Source organism: Physeter macrocephalus, chromosome 4 (genome assembly GCF_002837175.3).
Source record: "Physeter macrocephalus isolate SW-GA chromosome 4, ASM283717v5, whole genome shotgun sequence".
Lineage (NCBI taxonomy): Eukaryota > Metazoa > Chordata > Mammalia > Artiodactyla > Physeteridae > Physeter > Physeter macrocephalus.
Window position 1 is genome coordinate 39246527 of NC_041217.1, and position 17133 is coordinate 39263659.

The 17133-nt window shown below is 50.7% G+C and overlaps 1 protein-coding gene across 5 annotated transcripts in view; it reads left to right on the forward strand.

The window, feature by feature from the left end:
* SLC41A1 (solute carrier family 41 member 1) overlaps positions 1-17133 on the forward strand; it is a 29782-nt gene that overhangs the window by 7843 nt on the left and 4806 nt on the right. For 3 of the 5 annotated variants that reach the window (XM_028488530.2, XM_007114009.4, XM_028488529.1), the window contains exons 3-11: positions 3764-3871; positions 5002-5073; positions 5718-5862; positions 6001-6147; positions 6976-7123; positions 7970-8049; positions 8564-8698; positions 9007-9155; positions 12596-14541. In XM_028488530.2, coding sequence (XP_028344331.1) covers positions 3764-3871; positions 5002-5073; positions 5718-5862; positions 6001-6147; positions 6976-7123; positions 7970-8049; positions 8564-8698; positions 9007-9155; positions 12596-12781 — 1170 coding nt within the window. In that variant the 3' untranslated portion in view covers positions 12782-14541. The other 2 variants (XM_028488531.2, XM_055084130.1) reach the window with 2 other exon arrangements.

Below are 17133 nucleotides of genomic sequence, written 5' to 3' on the forward strand. Positions count from 1 at the left end.
ATCCCACATGCCGCGGAGCGGCTGGGCCCGTGAGCCATGGCCTCTGAGCCTGCGCGTCCGGAGCCTGTGCTCCGCGACGGGAGAGGCCACAACAGTGAGAGGCCCGCGTACCGCAAAAAAAAAAAAAAAAAAAAACCCTATCCCTTCTAGGTCCTTGTGTAGTTGAAGGAGAGGGTGTGTGTGAGCTGGGAGACGCAGGGATTTGGGAGTATTTTTAGTGGCAGCTGGAGGGGCTTAGCTGAGCTTCATACATTTTTTTTCTTAATCGTAAAGACAAACAATATACCTTACAAACAATTCAGAAAATATTGCTGGCATACACTTGGAGTATTTCTTTCCGTGCTCCTTCACTCTGCCAATAAGTACACATATTTTACATATGCCTACCTGGAGATCAAAGCTTTTCACAGAGCCTGCGGCTTGGAAACTGGGAGGGGCAGGTGTTATGCGGTGAGGAGGGGATACGAGGCTGGGCTCTGAGCGGAGCTTCCAAACCACCCTTATGGGTCAGCCACCCTTATGAGGGTTGGGGAGGGGAGCAGAGAGAATTCTTCATCTCTGGAGCTGCGTGTCCAGTTGAGGTGAGGGAGGAGGAGGCAGAGCTGAGCAAGGCCTTGCCTGCTGGGAGCTGGCGCCCCAGAGCTATGTGCTGGCCTTGTCCAAGAGCAACAGTCCCCGAGTTCCTCCAGCGTAGAGGGGGCTCACTGGGGCTGCCTTCTCTTTGGGGGCCCAGGGATGAAAGGGGATTTGCATCCCTCCTGGCTCTTCCTGTGGGTGCCTGAAAGCTCAGCAACTGTGGCTGGGGGACAGGCGGTTTCTTTCCCATCCTTAGTTTTCAGAAAGAGCCTTCCCTAAAAGAGTTCTGCACCTTCCACCAGTGAGGAGCTAGGCCAGGAGCTCAGGTACAGATACGCTCCAGCCCTAGGGAGATGAGCCCTTCCCCTGGGTCCTGGTAGGGACTCCCCCTACCATCAACACCCCACACACACCCACAAAAAGAACTCTGACAAGAAAAGAGAGGTCCTTGCCTTTATAGGACTCCGCAGTGTCCAGCCTCCCCTGGACTCTAATCCTGGCCTTAGCCCCCTCTGATTTCCGTGCTTCTCTTTTTTTTTTTTTGTAACTGTGGTAACAAACACATAAAATTTATCATCTTAACCATTTTTAATGTATAGTTCAATGCTGTGACGTATGTTCATTGTTGTAAAACAGATCTCCAGAACTTTTTTATCTTGCAAAACTGAAACTCTACACCCATTAAACATTAACTTCCCTTTTCCCCCTCTCCCTAGCCCCTGGTAACCACCATGCTACTTCTATTTCTAGGAATTTGAATACTTTAGATACCTCATATAAGTGGAATCATATAATATTTGTCTTTTTGTGACTGGCTTATTTCACTTAATATAATGTCCTTAAGATTCATCCATGTTGTTGCATGTAACAGGATTTCCTTCCTTTTAGGGCTGAATAATATTCCCTTGTATGTATAGACCATGTTTTGTTTATTCATTCATCTGTCAGTGGACACTTGGGTTGCTTCTACCTCTTGGCTATTGTGAATAATGTTGCTATGAACATGGATCTGCAAATATCTCTTCCAGAGCCTGCTTTAAGTTATTTTGGGTATATACCAGACGTGAGATTGCTGGATCATATAGTAGTTCTCTTCTTAATTTTTTAAGGAACCGCCGTATTGTTTTCCATAGTGGTTGTATGATTTTACATTCCATCGACAGTGCACAAGTGTTCCAGTTTCTCCACATGCTCACCAACACTTGTTATTTTCTATTTTGTTTTGTTTTTTAATAGTTGCCGTCCTAATGAGTATGAGGTGATATCTCATTGTGGGTTTGATTTGCAGCCTTGCTCATCATTAACTATAGAGTTGTCAGTGCTGGAATTGCCTTTAGGGACCATCTGATCTGGTCCCTGAAGTACCCTGTACCTTTTATAGTCAAGAGCTCAAGGCCCTTATAACTTGTCTAAGGTACCCCTGCTGGTCTCTGTGGGAGGATGTTGGGGACACAGCATGAGGCCTATCCTTGTGGTCTCTTGTGGGAGACCCAAGACTCTCAGTCCACTGCCTTTGCTCATTAGAGCACTTTGCCTCCTGACCTTGATGCTGACCTTGATGCTCCGATCAGCCTGCATACCTCTGTCTGGCCTCCTGACCCCTGGCCTCTCCAAACCTGAAGGCTTTCCATTCTTAAAACAGATAAAGGCACACGGAAAGGAATCCACATTGCCCTCGGGGCAACACAGTCCCAGCCTTTTTTGCAAGTCTTCAGTTTCAATTGCAACGAAAGTAGCTTTCAAATAACCAATCCTGGCTCCTACATTTTTCCTTCTTAGGACTAAGGAGTGCAGTGCTCTCTGAACCTCAGTTTCCTCATTTACAAAGTGGGATAATAATAGCTCCTACCTCACTGGGTTGTTGATAGGATATAATGAGAAAATGCACATAGAGCCTTAGCCTGGCACATGGTGCAGATTTAAAAGATGTTAGCTGAAGAAGTAGGTAGGAGAGCCAGGCCTGATGGTCTCAGGGCTGGAATCCATGTCTCCTGACTCCCAGTGCAGTGCTCTTCCTTGCAGGGGTACACTTACCTTTCCTAACTGAGAGATTGGGGCAGGTCTGTAGGGTGAGAGAATGCAGAGGAGGAATGAAAAACCTCTTGCAGACCAACACTCTGAGGTTTGGGGGCCACGGTCTTAATTCAGAGCCTGTTCTAAAGGAGAGCTGCTGTGGCTGAGGCCCAAAGCCCTTGGAGATAGATAGAAACCAAACAAACTCTCTAATCTCCTCAACCCCAGCCCCATGGAGCCCAGTGCTCAACAGCTGAGACAACACCGCTCAAGGCTGAGGCCACAGAGAAACCAGACTGAAGGCAATTTGAAGGGAGATCGCAAAGGAGTTCTGGGGTGTAAGCCAGCCCGGGGTGACTCAGCTGTGTGGGTCCCTGCCGTCTTCTCCCCCAGCTCCACAAAGCAGGCAGAAGAAGCAGAGACGGGCTAGGGCCTCCTGACTGGAAGGGGACCCTCTACGTCGCCCCTGTTCTGGGTGGCAGGAGGGGGGACTTTGTTGTTTGGAGTACCATGGACTTGGTTTGCTTCCAGGGTTCCTGGAGGAAAGGCGTCTGACGCGCTCACTCCCTGCTGATTCCATTTCCTCCTCAAGCCCCTGCTCCTAGACTATCCAGTTGTAACCGAACAAGGGCTCGTGTGCCCACAGCACAGAAAGCCAAACTCTGACAGCAGGTTTGCAGCAAAGTAAGGACTTACTGCAGGGCACCAAGCAAGGGAGTGGGAGACAAACCTCAGATCCACTCCCACTTGGTCTCTGCGTGAGGGGGATTTAAAGGGGAAGAACAAAGAAGCTGGGGTTAATCATCATCTTGTGACATTTCTTAATTGTACTTTTGGGAGTCAGGATGCCTGCTGTTTAAGAGTCTATGGTCTGGTGGTCCATGACCCAAGGGTCTGTTAGCTCATTTTGACCTAGAGAAACAGCCTGAGTCTGTACGTTAACGATGTTATGATTGACCTCAGCAATCTTAGTCATCTGACTCTGGCTAATTGGTGTTCAGTTAGCACAGGATTGAGGTCAGAAGGGACAAGAAAGGGATTAAAGTTTTGGATAAAGACATTAATCATAACCTTGGAACAGGAACTCACTTTTAGGGGGACTCAGTTTCACGTTCAACCTCGATGCCAGCCCTTTGGGGCCCTGAAATGCCTGGGTTCTGTTTTCACCTTGCAGCACTGGGAAGTCTTCCAGAAAGTGACAGAGGTCTTCATCCTGGTGCCTGCACTGCTGGGGCTTAAGGGGAACCTGGAAATGACCCTGGCATCAAGGCTTTCCACCGCAGTGAGTGTCCTGGCTGGGAGCAATGGGGCACACAGAGGACTCGGGGGCAGCACAGAGCCTGACTAGGAGATCACCACAGGCCTTTCTCCACTGTCCAGGTCTGCAGTGTGGGTCTGGGGTGGAAAGGAGTAGGGAGGCCCCAGGCTGGTTGTCCTGCTCCTGGGCAGGAGCTCCCTGCCCAGAGTGGTTCCCAGGCTCGGTTTCTGGATGTCCCAGCCATCCTTGGACTCTTGCCCCACCCCCTACTTCGCAACCCGCCTCGTGACTGTTTGTGCAGCTTTGACAGGCGAGCATCACGCTGGTCCCTCCACCTGCACAGACGGGGGCCTCCTCTGATCTCCAGCCCTACTCTGCAGCTGGGCAGGAGCAGAGCCAGGCCTTCCCAGCCCCCTTCCAGCCCCACTCCCTTTCCCCCGTGGCAGGCTGCTCTTCTGTAAGGGAATAGATGAAGGAGGGGCTGCTCATTGCTCCCACCTCCCCAAACTCTTAGATCGGCCGTCATGGTGCGGAGACTGAACCAGATACAGGCCCCATGGGGTGGGAGGCAGGAAGCAGTAAAACTAGGAGGCCAGGGGAGCCAAGTGGCAGGGGTGTCCCTGCATGGCCATGAGCCTGGAGAAGGCAGCAGAGAGAAGTGGCAGCCAGCCTAGCCCTCCCTCCCCAACTTGCCCTCCTGGCCTGTTCCCATGCCGCCTCACTCCTTCCCAAACGCTCTCGTGGCCTCCGTCCTGCACCAGCAGCTGACCTTTCTCCCCTAAGATGGCAAGCTGGCTTCAGAGCCAGGGAAGGATCAGGTCATTCTAACCCACGTGGGAATGTGCTGCCCAGGTGAGCAGGGCAGAGCATGGAATCGGCCTCTGCTCAGTGGCTGTCCTGAGAGGTGGGGAGAAGAGGAGGCTGCCTTGGGACCCCCCTTCCCAACCCCAGCCAGAGGCAGGAGCTCAAGACTCTTTTGCTCCTTCCCTCTCACCCCAGCCCCTCGACACTGCTTCACTTTCCCTGGGGGTCATGTCCTGGTCCCAGAGTCTTAGGTCACATGCACTGCCTGCTGATCCAGGCAAGGTCCTAATGGATGGAGCTGCAGGCCTTTTCCAGCCTGGAGCTCCAGACCCTTGTCCTCCCTCTCCCAGGCCAACGTCGGGCACATGGACACACCCAAGGAGCTCTGGCGGATGATCACTGCAAACATGGCCCTCATCCAGGTAAGAGAGCAGGGACCAGAGGCGGCGGGGCTAAGCTTCCTCCCTGGTCAGGAATTTGAGAGGCTTAAGTCAGCCCCTCCCGGCTTCTGAGTAAAGCTCCAGCATCCTGCTGAGCTGGCTTCTCCCAAAGGGACTCCAGGAGGTAACCAGGTTTCCCAGGAAAACAGCCAAGATGGGGGGGACCCCAGTATCTCCACTGTCAGTTCTTGGCTTCCAGTGCTGCAGAGGGCTTGTGTCCCCACAGATCAGACTCAGGAGGACACTCAGGAGTGCTGAAGGTCCTCGACTGCTGTTGTCCCATCTCCCCATGAGGCCACACAGGTTCTGAACTGGGAGTCTTCCCCGTTGAGTCCCAGGCCTTGTGTCTGGACTGAAGTCTCAGGCTCTATTGAACCTCCCCCAATCCCCAGAGGAACACTCATTCAGCCAGTAACATGTCCTGGGTTCCTGCAGGGTGCACTACCCAGTACTGGTGTCTGGTGTGAAACTAAATAAATAAAGACATCATTCCAGCCTGGGAGGGCTGGACAGGCCAGCCCCGCCTGCCTCCTGGGGCTGCTGAGGGCAGGAAGAGGTCTGGCTAAGTGCTCAGTGACCTCAGCTAAGACGCACTCTGCTCTCCGTGTTACCACTCCCCTCCTCAGGTGCAGGCCACGGTGGTGGGCTTCCTGGCGTCCATCGCAGCCGTCGTCTTTGGCTGGATCCCTGACGGCCACTTCAGTATCCCACATGCCTTCCTGCTCTGTGCCAGCAGCGTGGCCACGGCCTTCATTGCCTCCCTGGTACTGGGTAAGGAAGGGAAGGGAGGGGCAGGGGAGTAGGAAGGGCTGCCCCAGAGGTGTCAACTAAACCTCCAATCTCTCTTTTTGTTGGTTGATACCCCATTATCTCTTCTTACCCTGCCTGGCCCCTCTCCTTCCTCCCCAGGCATGATCATGATTGGAGTCATCATTGGCTCTCGCAAGATTGGAATCAACCCAGACAATGTGGCCACGCCCATTGCTGCCAGCCTGGGAGACCTCATCACTTTGGCACTGCTCTCAGGCATCAGCTGGGGACTCTACCTGGAGCAGGGTGAGGCTGAGGCAATCAAGGGTGTGACCAGGGTGGACTCCTGGGTGGGATTGGGAGAGATGGTAGTGGGTTTGCACATGTGTAAGGATTTCTTCTATGTTCTTAACTATTTGGTTGGAGCACAGTTTGTAATAACTCCCTGCCTTAGAGAGATGAGGCTATTATCTCAAATTCAGGCAGGCAGCAGGAGCAGGGGTGAAAGTATTTGAGAAATATGCTTGGTGCTGTATATTCTTACTTATCTTGGAGGCGGAAGGGGGAAAGGGCAAAGGAAAGGAACTAAAGGCTGGAATCTGCTTGCAAAATGAAGAAGAGGGGCTTCCCTGGTGGCACAGTGGTTGAGAGTCCGCCTGCCGATGCAGGGGACGCGGGTTCGTGCCCCGGTCCGGGAAGATCCCACATGCCGCGGAGCGGCTGGGCCCGTGAGCCATGGCCGCTGAGCCTGCGCGTCCGGAGCCTGTGCTCCGCAACGGGAGAGGCCGCAGCAGTGAGAGGCCCGCGTACCCCCCCAAAAAAAAAAAAAATGAAGAAGAGGAGGGGAGATAGGGATTTCTGGGGAATCAGAGCAAGAAACCTAGGATCTGGTCTGTGCCCCTAATAAGTTCAATGTCTGAGGAGGTTTCACCTTGGTTTCCTTATCTAAAAATGGAAAAGGCTGGCCCCATCTGCCTCCCGGGTTTACAGTGAGCATCAAATGAGGTAATACATTTACTGGCATTTAGTGTGGTGTTACTGTTGATCTGTTGGGGCATTTGCAGGCTGAGCCAAGGGGAGGCTGGGAGCAGGGAGCCGCAGTGCTCACCTCCCTCCCATCTCTGCCTCTCTCAGATGTCTGGCAATATATCTACCCCCTGGTGTGTGCCTTCTTCGTGGCCCTGCTGCCTGTCTGGGTGCTGCTGGCTCGACGGAGCCCAGTCACAAGGGAGGTGTTGTACTCAGGCTGGGAGCCTGTCATAATTGCCATGGCCATCAGCAGGTAGGCTCGGGCCCTGGATGCCCACCCTCCCCCTCCCTCCTCCCTTCCACAGACTCACTTTTAAGCCCCGGAAAGAGGAAGTGTGGCACAGACCCTAGAAATGCCTTCAACAGTGGATCAGTCCCATGTCCTTCCGGTGCAAGTGACAGAAGCCATCTGAAATGGGTTTCATGAAAAAGCAGAACACACTGGCTTAGAGAACTAAAGAGGCACAGCTGGATTCAGGGACATAAATGATATCATTAAGGCCCCAGTATTCTCCATGTCTCAGCTCTGCTTTTCTCTGTGTTGGCCTGCAGCTTCAGGTTTGCGCTTCCTTATGCTTGCTAATTCCAGCAGGGATTCTTTCTCTCAACAATTCTGCAGAGTCCCATTATACAATGTCATTGGCTGTCATCCAGTCATGTGGCTATCCCTGAACCAATCACTGTGGCCTTAGGGATGTGCTGCTCTGATTGGATGGGCCTGGGGCCTCGCCGTCATTGGAGCAGTGTCACTCGAACCACAATGACTGAGTTTGAGAGAGGTGGTTCCCTGAGGAAAAACCCAGCACTGTTACCAGAAGGAGAAATCATACTAAGCAGGCAGAACAGCAGGCGGCTCCTCTAGCCAACTTGGGAGGTGGGTAAAGGAGACAGCTGCCTGCCCCAGCTTGCTCGGGGTGCTGCGCCAGTGTGTATGTCAGGAGCATCAGCTGGTCTGGCAAGGGCAGGCGAGGACTGGAAGGACAAGGGACTCCTGGGAGCCACCTTGCTGCCCACGTCCAGATGGACCTGTGCCTCTCATCCTGGGGACCGGAACAGAAGCCTTCAGTGGTCTTTGTGTCTTATCTTTGTGTCTGTGTAGTGTGGGAGGCCTCATCTTGGACAAGACTGTCTCAGACCCCAACTTTGCAGGGATGGCTGTCTTCACACCTGTGATTAATGGTGAGGTCTTGGCATTAGCTGCCTAGGGGAAAGAAGAGGGCGGGATCAGAGGATTTGGGGGGCTTTGTATCAGTCAGGGTTCTAGCAGGCAAGAGAGTCCAGCTCAGATAGTTCACGACTTGAACTGCTACTTGAAACTGGTTACTGGAACCAGCGCATGAGCACTGGATGCCTGGGTCCACGCAGAGCTTTGGAGAGGGGCTGAGCCAGGCAGGGCCTTGTCCCCTTGGCTGTGTCTGACCGCAGATGTACACTCTGCATTGATGGAGAAGGCAGGCTCCCTGAGTCTGCAGATCCACCTCTGTCCCTTCCTGCACTCTCAGCCGTGATAGGAGTACGTGGGACTGCCACATCTCCATAGCATGGAGGATGGGAGGAGCCTGGAAGACTCCCTGGAAGGAAGGGTGTCTTTGTCTTCCTTCTTAGTGTCTCACTCTTCTCCTGGGGTCTGGTGAATGGGTCATGCCCTCCCCACGCCCCACCCCCACGTCTCAGGTCTTATGTGTCTCCGCAGGTGTTGGGGGCAATCTGGTGGCTGTGCAGGCCAGCCGCATCTCCACCTTCCTCCACATGAACGGGATGCCAGGGGAGAACTCTGGGCAAGCCCCTCGCCGCTGCCCCAGCCCTTGTACCACCTTCTTCAGTCCCGGTAATGCCAGAGTCCCCACCTCCTAGGTTCACTCCATCACTTCAGAAACAGCTGGGGCCTGCATATGTAGGTTCTCCTTCTCTGTTGGGCTGTATGTACCAGCTGTTCTGGAGGGCAGAGCCCAGGCAGGAAGGCTATCCTTTCCTGGGACACCCTGGGGGCTGGGGACCATGGGATGGAGACATAGGGATAGTCAGCTGTCTGCTGCCCTGGAGTGTAGCGTGGTACCTCCTGACTTTGAAAGGCCTCTTGGAGCCAGTTCTCCTCCTCCCCTCCTCCTCCTCACACCATCTCTCCCCTGGTCCCAGATGTGAATTCTCGCTCGGCCCGGGTCCTCTTTCTCCTCGTGGTCCCAGGACATCTGGTGTTCCTCTACACCATCAGCTGTTTGCAGGGCGGGCACACCACTCTCACACTCATCTTCATCGTCTTCTACATGACAGCTGCACTGCTCCAGGTACGGACTGGCAGGGGCATGGGGGCGGGGGCCAGGGCTGCCCTGCAGGGATGGGAGGGGAGGTCCAGGCATGGCCCAGAGTCTTCCAACTCTTTCTCTGTGACTATGTGGCCAGTAAACACTGGACAGGAGCTCAGGAGAACAGGCTGTAGTTCCAGCAAAGTCACTAACATGCTGTGTGACTTTTGCTCAGTTGTTTTACTTCTCTGAGCCTCAGTGATACATTTGTAAATTGAAAGGAGTGGACCAGAGGTGGTGGACTTCAGGCAGGTGCCACCCCCACTAGCCTGGCCACACAGCTCCATGTGGTTCTGTTCACATGCTGGGGTTCCCTAGGAGATTTCATTTGAATAAAGGGTTTCACAGCTTGAAAACGTGTCAAAACCACTGCACTAGATAATCTGTTGGATCCCATCCAGCCTTGCCATTCTGTAATGCTAGGATGCTTTCTCCCTGGCTTTTTATTACCTCTTTTTCAACTTTTTGTTTTGAAATAATTATATATTCTCAAGAAGTTGCCCCGAAAAATGTAGAGAGATCCCATGTACCAATCACCCAGTTCCCTGCAGTGGTAACATCTTGCATAATTATAGCACAACATCAAAACCAGGAAATCAATGTTGGTACAATGCACAAAGCTATTCAGATTGCACCAGTTTTACATGCACTCGTGTGTGTGTGTGTGTGTGTGTGTGTGTGTGTTTGTATGCAATTCTAAAGAAGTTGCCCCGAAAAATGTAGAGAGATCCCATGTACCAATCACCCAGTTCCCTGCAGTGGTAACATCTTGCATAATTATAGCACAACATCAAAACCAGGAAATCAATGTTGGTACAATGCACAAAGCTATTCAGATTGCACCAGTTTTACATGCACTCGTGTGTGTGTGTGTGTGTGTGTGTGTGTGTGTGGTTCTATGCAATTCTATCACGTGTACATTCATGCAACCACCACCACAGTTGAGATACAGAACAGTTCCATCACCACAAGCCTCCCTTATGTAACCCCTTTATAGCCAAACTCACCCTTAGTATCACATTTTCAATTTCTACAGATTTGCTTTTTGAATAGGTAATAACAGTCACATAGTTCAAAAAATTTGTAAGGTTCATAGTGAAACCTCAGTGAAAAGCCTTTTCTCCCCTTTTTCCAGCCATCCAGTTCTGTTCCTCACAGGCCATTGGTGTTATCTGTTTCCTTTTTTTTTTTTGAAGTATAGTTGATTTACAGTGTTGTGTTAGTTTCTGGTGTACAGCAAAGTGACTCAGTTTTATATGTATATATTCTTTTCCATTATGGTTTATTACAAGATACTGAATATAGTTCCCTATGCTATACAGTAGGACCTTGTTGTTTATCTATATCTGTTTCTTATGTATACGTCAAGTTTATTCTATATGTATGCAAGAAAACATACATATTTTTCTTATTTTCCTCCTTTTTTTTAAACACACATGTAGCACACTATACATGCTGTCCACACCCTGCTTTTTTCACTTAACAATTTATCTTAGAGATCATTCCACACCCATATGTGAAGAGCAGAACACCCTGATTTTTATGGCTGCATTCTCTCCTGTTGTATAGACGTGCCATAGTTTCATTTAACCAGTCCCCTATGGGTAAGCCCTTATCTATAACTCCAACCCCTCATCCCCAACTTTAGAAATGTTGTGTGTTAGGACATCTTAGCAAGGGCTGGGCCAACCACATGCAGTTTCCCCAGGGCAGTTACCCAGTTGCCACGTTCCATTGTGAGTTGGGGTGAAGTACACTCGGTGGGAAAAGGGAAGGTGTGTGTGCCGAGGGTCTGTGGCTGGAGGGTAGCCCTTGGCCACGTCGGGAAGGATGAGCCCGGCTTCATTCCCCATTGTGAACACGCTGGGGGACACTCTCACCTCTGCTGTCTTCTCTAGCCTGTGCAGGGCCGGAGCATGGCACTTGATCCCCTCTAAATGTTCTTCCTGATCCCCTCGCTGCCCCCTCCCAGCCATGTGTCCCAGGGCCTGCTCGGGAGGCTGGAATTTGGGGACAGCTGCTGCCATTCCCTTCGTGGGACACGTCCCGAAGTCCTTCTGGCCACGCTCTTTACGTGGGATGCTTCTGCAGCTGCTGGCAAGGGTGTGAAGTTATGGGGGGCTGGCCCTCACCCAGGGCTGGGTCCAGGGCCACAGGAGTCCAAAGCAGCTGTGTGTGGGGCAAGGTGGAACGTGAAGGTGCTGGAACTGTAACCTCCGGCTTCCTTGGAGAGAAGACAGGAGAGCAACCAAGTTTGCCTAAAAATAGGTATCACTTCTGGCTTCGGGATCCCCCAGTGGCCCTGGTTCCGGCATCTGAGCCCCTCAGGGCAGAATTTGCATACCACAGTATTTACAAAGTACAGTCAGGAGTAAAACCTCCCAAATGACTGTGTTGGAGCTTTACCGTTAGAAACCGTCTCATTCTCACGCAGATGCAGTCATTTGGGGATCCCCAAATGTCAGGAATCATGCAGACTATATAAAAGATGCAGGCCAGCCCACTCCACCAGAATATTTTACACCGAGTTCATCCCCAACTTAAAAGTGCGTGTGAATCTTGTTAAAATGCAGATTCCGATTTAGGAGATCCAGCGTGAGGCCTGAGATTCTGCATTTTTCAGAAGCTCCGAGCTGTCGTTGATGCTACTGGCCCTGGGCCCACTAGCAAGGTTCTAATCAAGATCATTCTTAATTTTCTGTAGTAATGGAAGAAAAGCAAGGGCACAGATAAAGCAAAGCAGCAGATAATCCAAAACGTCTTTTGAATTGGTATGCACTGTCTGCTTTGTATTTAGCCGACTTATTCTTAATTCTGTTTTGCTAGGACTAATGTTAAAATAAACTTGCATTCTCTGAGCCCACAACAGCAGAATGGGAAAGGGTCAGGAGGAAGGCAGCTTGGGATAATCAACTGTTACTCAGACAGCTGTGCCGGCAGCAGCCTCAAACGCCGTCCTTATTCCACTCTGCTCTGAGGACAAATCCCTGTATGAAAAGCAAACTCCAACCCCCAGCCGGGCTCCCAAAGAGGCCAACATGACAAGAATTGGAGTGACCTGAGGATAGGATGACCCAGAATTAGAGGCAAGAGGGCTGAATTCCTGCAACCAGTAGGATGTCGATTAGGAAGCCTCTTGTTTGGTAAATTTGGGAGCAGAATGTAATGCTGATGTGGGCGACTCCAGGGAGTAGGGGCATCTTCCTTCCCAAAGAACTCGAATTACTCGTGTCATCTGTTCAAGGTGGTCACCGCGGGGTTAAGGAACATAGAGGTGTTGCTGGGGCGGAGAGACGAGCTGTCCCAGCTTAAGGACTGTGGACAGCCAAGCCTTGTGATGCAATGAATGGGTTGATCGCGTGGCCTCTGTCTCCCCCTGGAGAGAGGGGATGGCTGCAGGCTGGGCCCTTCTGTTTCTCCAGGTGCTGATTCTCCTGTACATCGCAGACTGGATGGTGCACTGGATGTGGGGCCGGGGCCTGGACCCGGACAACTTCTCCATCCCGTACTTGACAGCCCTGGGGGACCTGCTTGGCACTGGGCTCCTAGCACTCAGCTTCCATGTCCTCTGGCTCATTGGGGACCGAGACACGGATGTCGGGGACTAAGCCTGGTCACTCAGCCTTCTCTCCACCTCTCTGCACTTTCTGTGTGAAATTTTTTTTGGTTTCTCTTCCCCCCACCCCACCCCACTCGACACTCCCACCTCTTTCTAGGACTTCACTTTGATTCCGAATTCTCATTATTTTCAATGGGAATTTTTATACATTGAGCCAAGTTTGTAGAGCAAGAATTCAGGCAGGACAGATGGACTGAGATGAATAGTACAAGTAGATTTTTGAGACAATCACCAAGTGCAATTTCATGGTGGGTGCCTCCAGGTGAATTGGATTGGGGCGGGGTTTCCATCTGGGATCTGGGGACATTTGGTTTAGCTTTAGCAAACTCAGCCTCTGTGAGTGGGCTCTGGTTTTGGGGGTTTGTCTTTGTTTTCTTTTTTTCTTTTCGGTTGAACAGAGGGATAAATGTCACTCTCCCTTCCCCTCCCACACACACATACTTTTTCTAGAAATGGACCAACTTCAAAGCACTAAGCAGGAGACAGCTGCTCCTGGCCCCAAATAATCCTAGCCCTACTCTCTACCCTGCTCTCAAAAAGAATGAGGTGAACTCCTTAAATTCCGTACATGCTCCTTACCCAATTGCCTGATAAATACCACCAACCCTTCCCTTTGATCTTTTTTCCAATTGATTGTCTCATCCAGGAAGAAATGAGCAGTGGCCTGGTCTCCCTGTTGACCCACGTCTACCCATAGTTTGCCAAGATCTACATCCTCCCTGGGCCCAGAGAACTGATTATCTCTGTTCAACCTTTATCTCTAATTGTTTCTAAGCACTACCTTTCCCAGAGCTTGCCGGGTTGGGTTCCAAGATTAGGGATGGAGAATGGGTATGTGGAAAATGGTTGGGAGGTTGAGGGCAACCAGGGGTGTTTCACTGCTGCTGTTTTTCCTGAAGACATAATCACGTGGTCACCTTAGACCCTGTCACTTCCTGAAATCGCTCATTCTTTCATGCCATGGAGGTCAGTTTTCCTCTCTCTTGGCTTCTGCCCACATTCATTCACTCATTCATTCATTCATTCAGCAAATACACAGCCTCCCCAAGAGGAGCTCTTCTGCAGGCACGGTCTGAAACATTTGTTGAGCGCTATTTATTGAGTGCCTACTACGTGTTAGGTCCTGTTTGCAGTGACTAGCCAGCGGTAAGGGAAATACAGTTCTAACCTCGCCTCATTCCTAGATATAAAGGCCATGTGCCCTTTTCAATCTGGCAGAGAAAGTTTCCTCGCTGTATTTCCATCTTTGTCACCGAGCCAGGTTCCGCCTCTAGATTCCACTCCTAGATCCCACTTCTGCACAACACTGACCACGGCTAGAGCCCCTAGCCCCATTGCTCAGCCACTGTTGATTGCCCTAAACTCCTCTTCCTCACCCTCCCTTCCCTCCATCTCCTCACCAGCCACCCAAAAGAGGATTCAGAACTAGAAGGCTGGATATCAACCGACTGCTTCCACTTTTCTCTGCCCAGCACAAGACTGGGAGAACACGGGAGTCTCTGCACCTTCCCCACACGTTACCATGAACAGATCAGGATTCTGTTGTCCACACTCACATGTGTACAAATCTGGGCATTTGGATGCAGGTTTTTTCTAGCCTGTCTATCCACAGCTTTCCCTTAAGCCCTCCGCTCTGTAGCCTAAAGGGCCTATCTCCAGGGGAAGACTAGGCAGTGACCCTGACCCTTACCACTACCATGCCTCATCCCAGGAACTTGCCCTTTACCTCCAGAGACTTTTCTCTCCCTCCATTTCCACCCAGGCCACCTTCCAGAGCCTAGAACCTTAGAATTGGAATCGTAGAGGTTATCTAGCTGGGGTTGTGTCCAGCGGTTTATTAACACCCGCCTGGCCTTGTTCCTGCTCTTCCTCAGGCCTTCTTTCGTCTTGTCCTCCACCTCCAAACCCATTTGCACACAGACTCTTGTACAGGCACCAAAACCAACTCCTCCGCCCCTGACGCTGTGCCCCTGTGGTGTGCAGTCACCCCTGCCCCAGTCACTCACCCCTTCCTCATGTCTGGAGTTCAGCCAGGCTGCCCTGGGGGATTCCGGAGCGTCCTTTGCCACAAAAGCAAGAAGGTAGGCGTGCCCCAAGCCCTGAGTGTGTGAGCAGCGGTGGGGGGGGGCGGGGGCTGCGGGGTGAGAGGGAAAGAAAATGAACTTCATGACTTTCATGGAAGATCCAGTTCTTTTCCCCCGATTGCACAAACTGCATGGACTTTTGGCCCGGCTGAGGAGCAACATTGGTTTACTCTTCTACCCTTAAAAAAGTTACAGAACTGTGTCCTACGACAATTATTTATAGTGACTATAACTGAATTGACAAATGTCAACGTAACTGATAAATTATATTTGGTAAAATAAAGAGGACGTTTATTTAGGTGGCTGGTGGTTCCTGTGTGTCTCATCAAAAAACAGCTTTCACTGTTGCTTTGGGCCCCCGTCTGTAGTCCCACCCCCTCCTCGCACAGAAGTGGAAAGGGGCCAGAGTGCGACAAGAAATGAAATATCTCTTAAATACAGAGATGCGTGATAGAAAACATCAGCCATTTACTGAGAAGCAATCAGTGCTGCTCTGGGACATATTCCAGAAGCCTTACTCTGTCCTTGCTCTCCACACACTGACTCAGCCTCGGTTGGGGTATTGTGCAAAGGGTGCAAGCACCTATGGGTTAAGATTCCTTCCCGCGGGCTCCCCTGGTGGCGCAGTGGTTGAGAATCCGCCTGCCGATGCGGGGGACGCGGGTTCGCGCCCCGATCCGGGAGGATCCCACCTGCCGCGGAGCGGCTGGGCCCGTGAGCCATGGCCGCTGGGCCTGCACGTCCGGAGCCTGTGCTCCGCAACGGGAGAGGCCACAACAGTGAGAGGCCCGCGTACCGCAAAAAAAAAAAAAGATTCCTTCCCACCAGAGGTTTATAATCTGCTTGGGTCAAATAATAATAGCCATTCTTTGCTAAGTACTTGCACGTGCTTTCACTGTGCTCAACCCTGTAAACTGTTAGAAATTTACAATTGACTGCAAAGGGTTTAGAGTCACGCGTTGAGTTCAAATCCCAGATCTTCTGCATCGATCTGTGTGACCTTAAGCAAACCATTTACCCTCTCTGAGCTTCAGTTTCCTCATCTATACTAATATGTATTTCCTAAGGTTGTTAAGCAACTTCAGTAAGATAATTGACGTAAAGGACTAGACACTGTGCCTGGCATACACTAAACCCCAACATACTAGTCAACTCTGAAGTGAGGGGGAGGTGGGCCAATGACTAGGCAATGTCAATACTCTGACCATAGGGGTAAACTGAGGGTGGCTGGGAAGCAGGCAGACGGAAAGGACACCTAACCAAGTCTTGAGGGGCAGGGAAGTCTTAGAGGAAGCCAGCAAGAATAGGAGCAGCATGTAGGAGGAGAGAACCATCCTGGAGAGGAAACAGTAAGCTAAGCAGAGAAGTGAGCCTGGTGCTTTGGGGAACTACAAATGGTTCGCATGACTGGAGTTTGGAGGGCAGGGGGTGATAACACAACCCTCTGAGACACGCACACGTTTGTGACGAAGCAGTTTTTCTGAGATGGCAGATAGGGAAGGGCAGAGTTACAGTGCAGTCCCACCCAGATCTGTCTGACTCCAAAGCCTCTGCTGGGAACCACTGCCCGAGCAGGACACGTCCCTGAAGGATCCTTGACAATGGTATATAGCACACAGTGCTGAGCATTACCCAGCTTGGTGATCAGCCCTTTTTTTTTTCAGCTTTGAGATATAATTGACAAAGTTGTAAGATATTTAAAGTATATAATGTGATTTAATATATGAATACATTGTGAAAGGATTCCCCCCATTGAGTTAAGTAACACATCTATCATGTCACGTAATTACCCTTTTTTTTCTAGTGAAAACATTTAAGAAATCAGCCTTTTATAATGGGCCTGGACTCTGGGACTAACTCTTCAAAGCAGTAATATGTTAGTAAGGCCATTAAGGGTTCGTGGAAAGAGGATAATTGCTTGTTAATTATTATTTGTATAATTTAATATATAGTATATTATATGATATACTTTTAAATAATAGCCTCATTTACAACTTCAATATTATCTCTCACAACTTTGCAAAAAAGATATTATCACCATTTTACAAGCGAGAAACTGAGGCCCAGAGGGGTTAAGTGTCTTGCCCAAGGTCATAGATTCACACCCAGGATTCTCTCAGCCCAGTGCCTTCCCACCATGCCTGGAGCCAGAAGAAAGAGGCAGCCAAGGTGTCCCTGTGTAGAGAACATTAAAACGTACTGAAATGGTCAAAAATATGGTGCCTGTTATCTCAGTTTTGCCCTTGAAACACCTTGT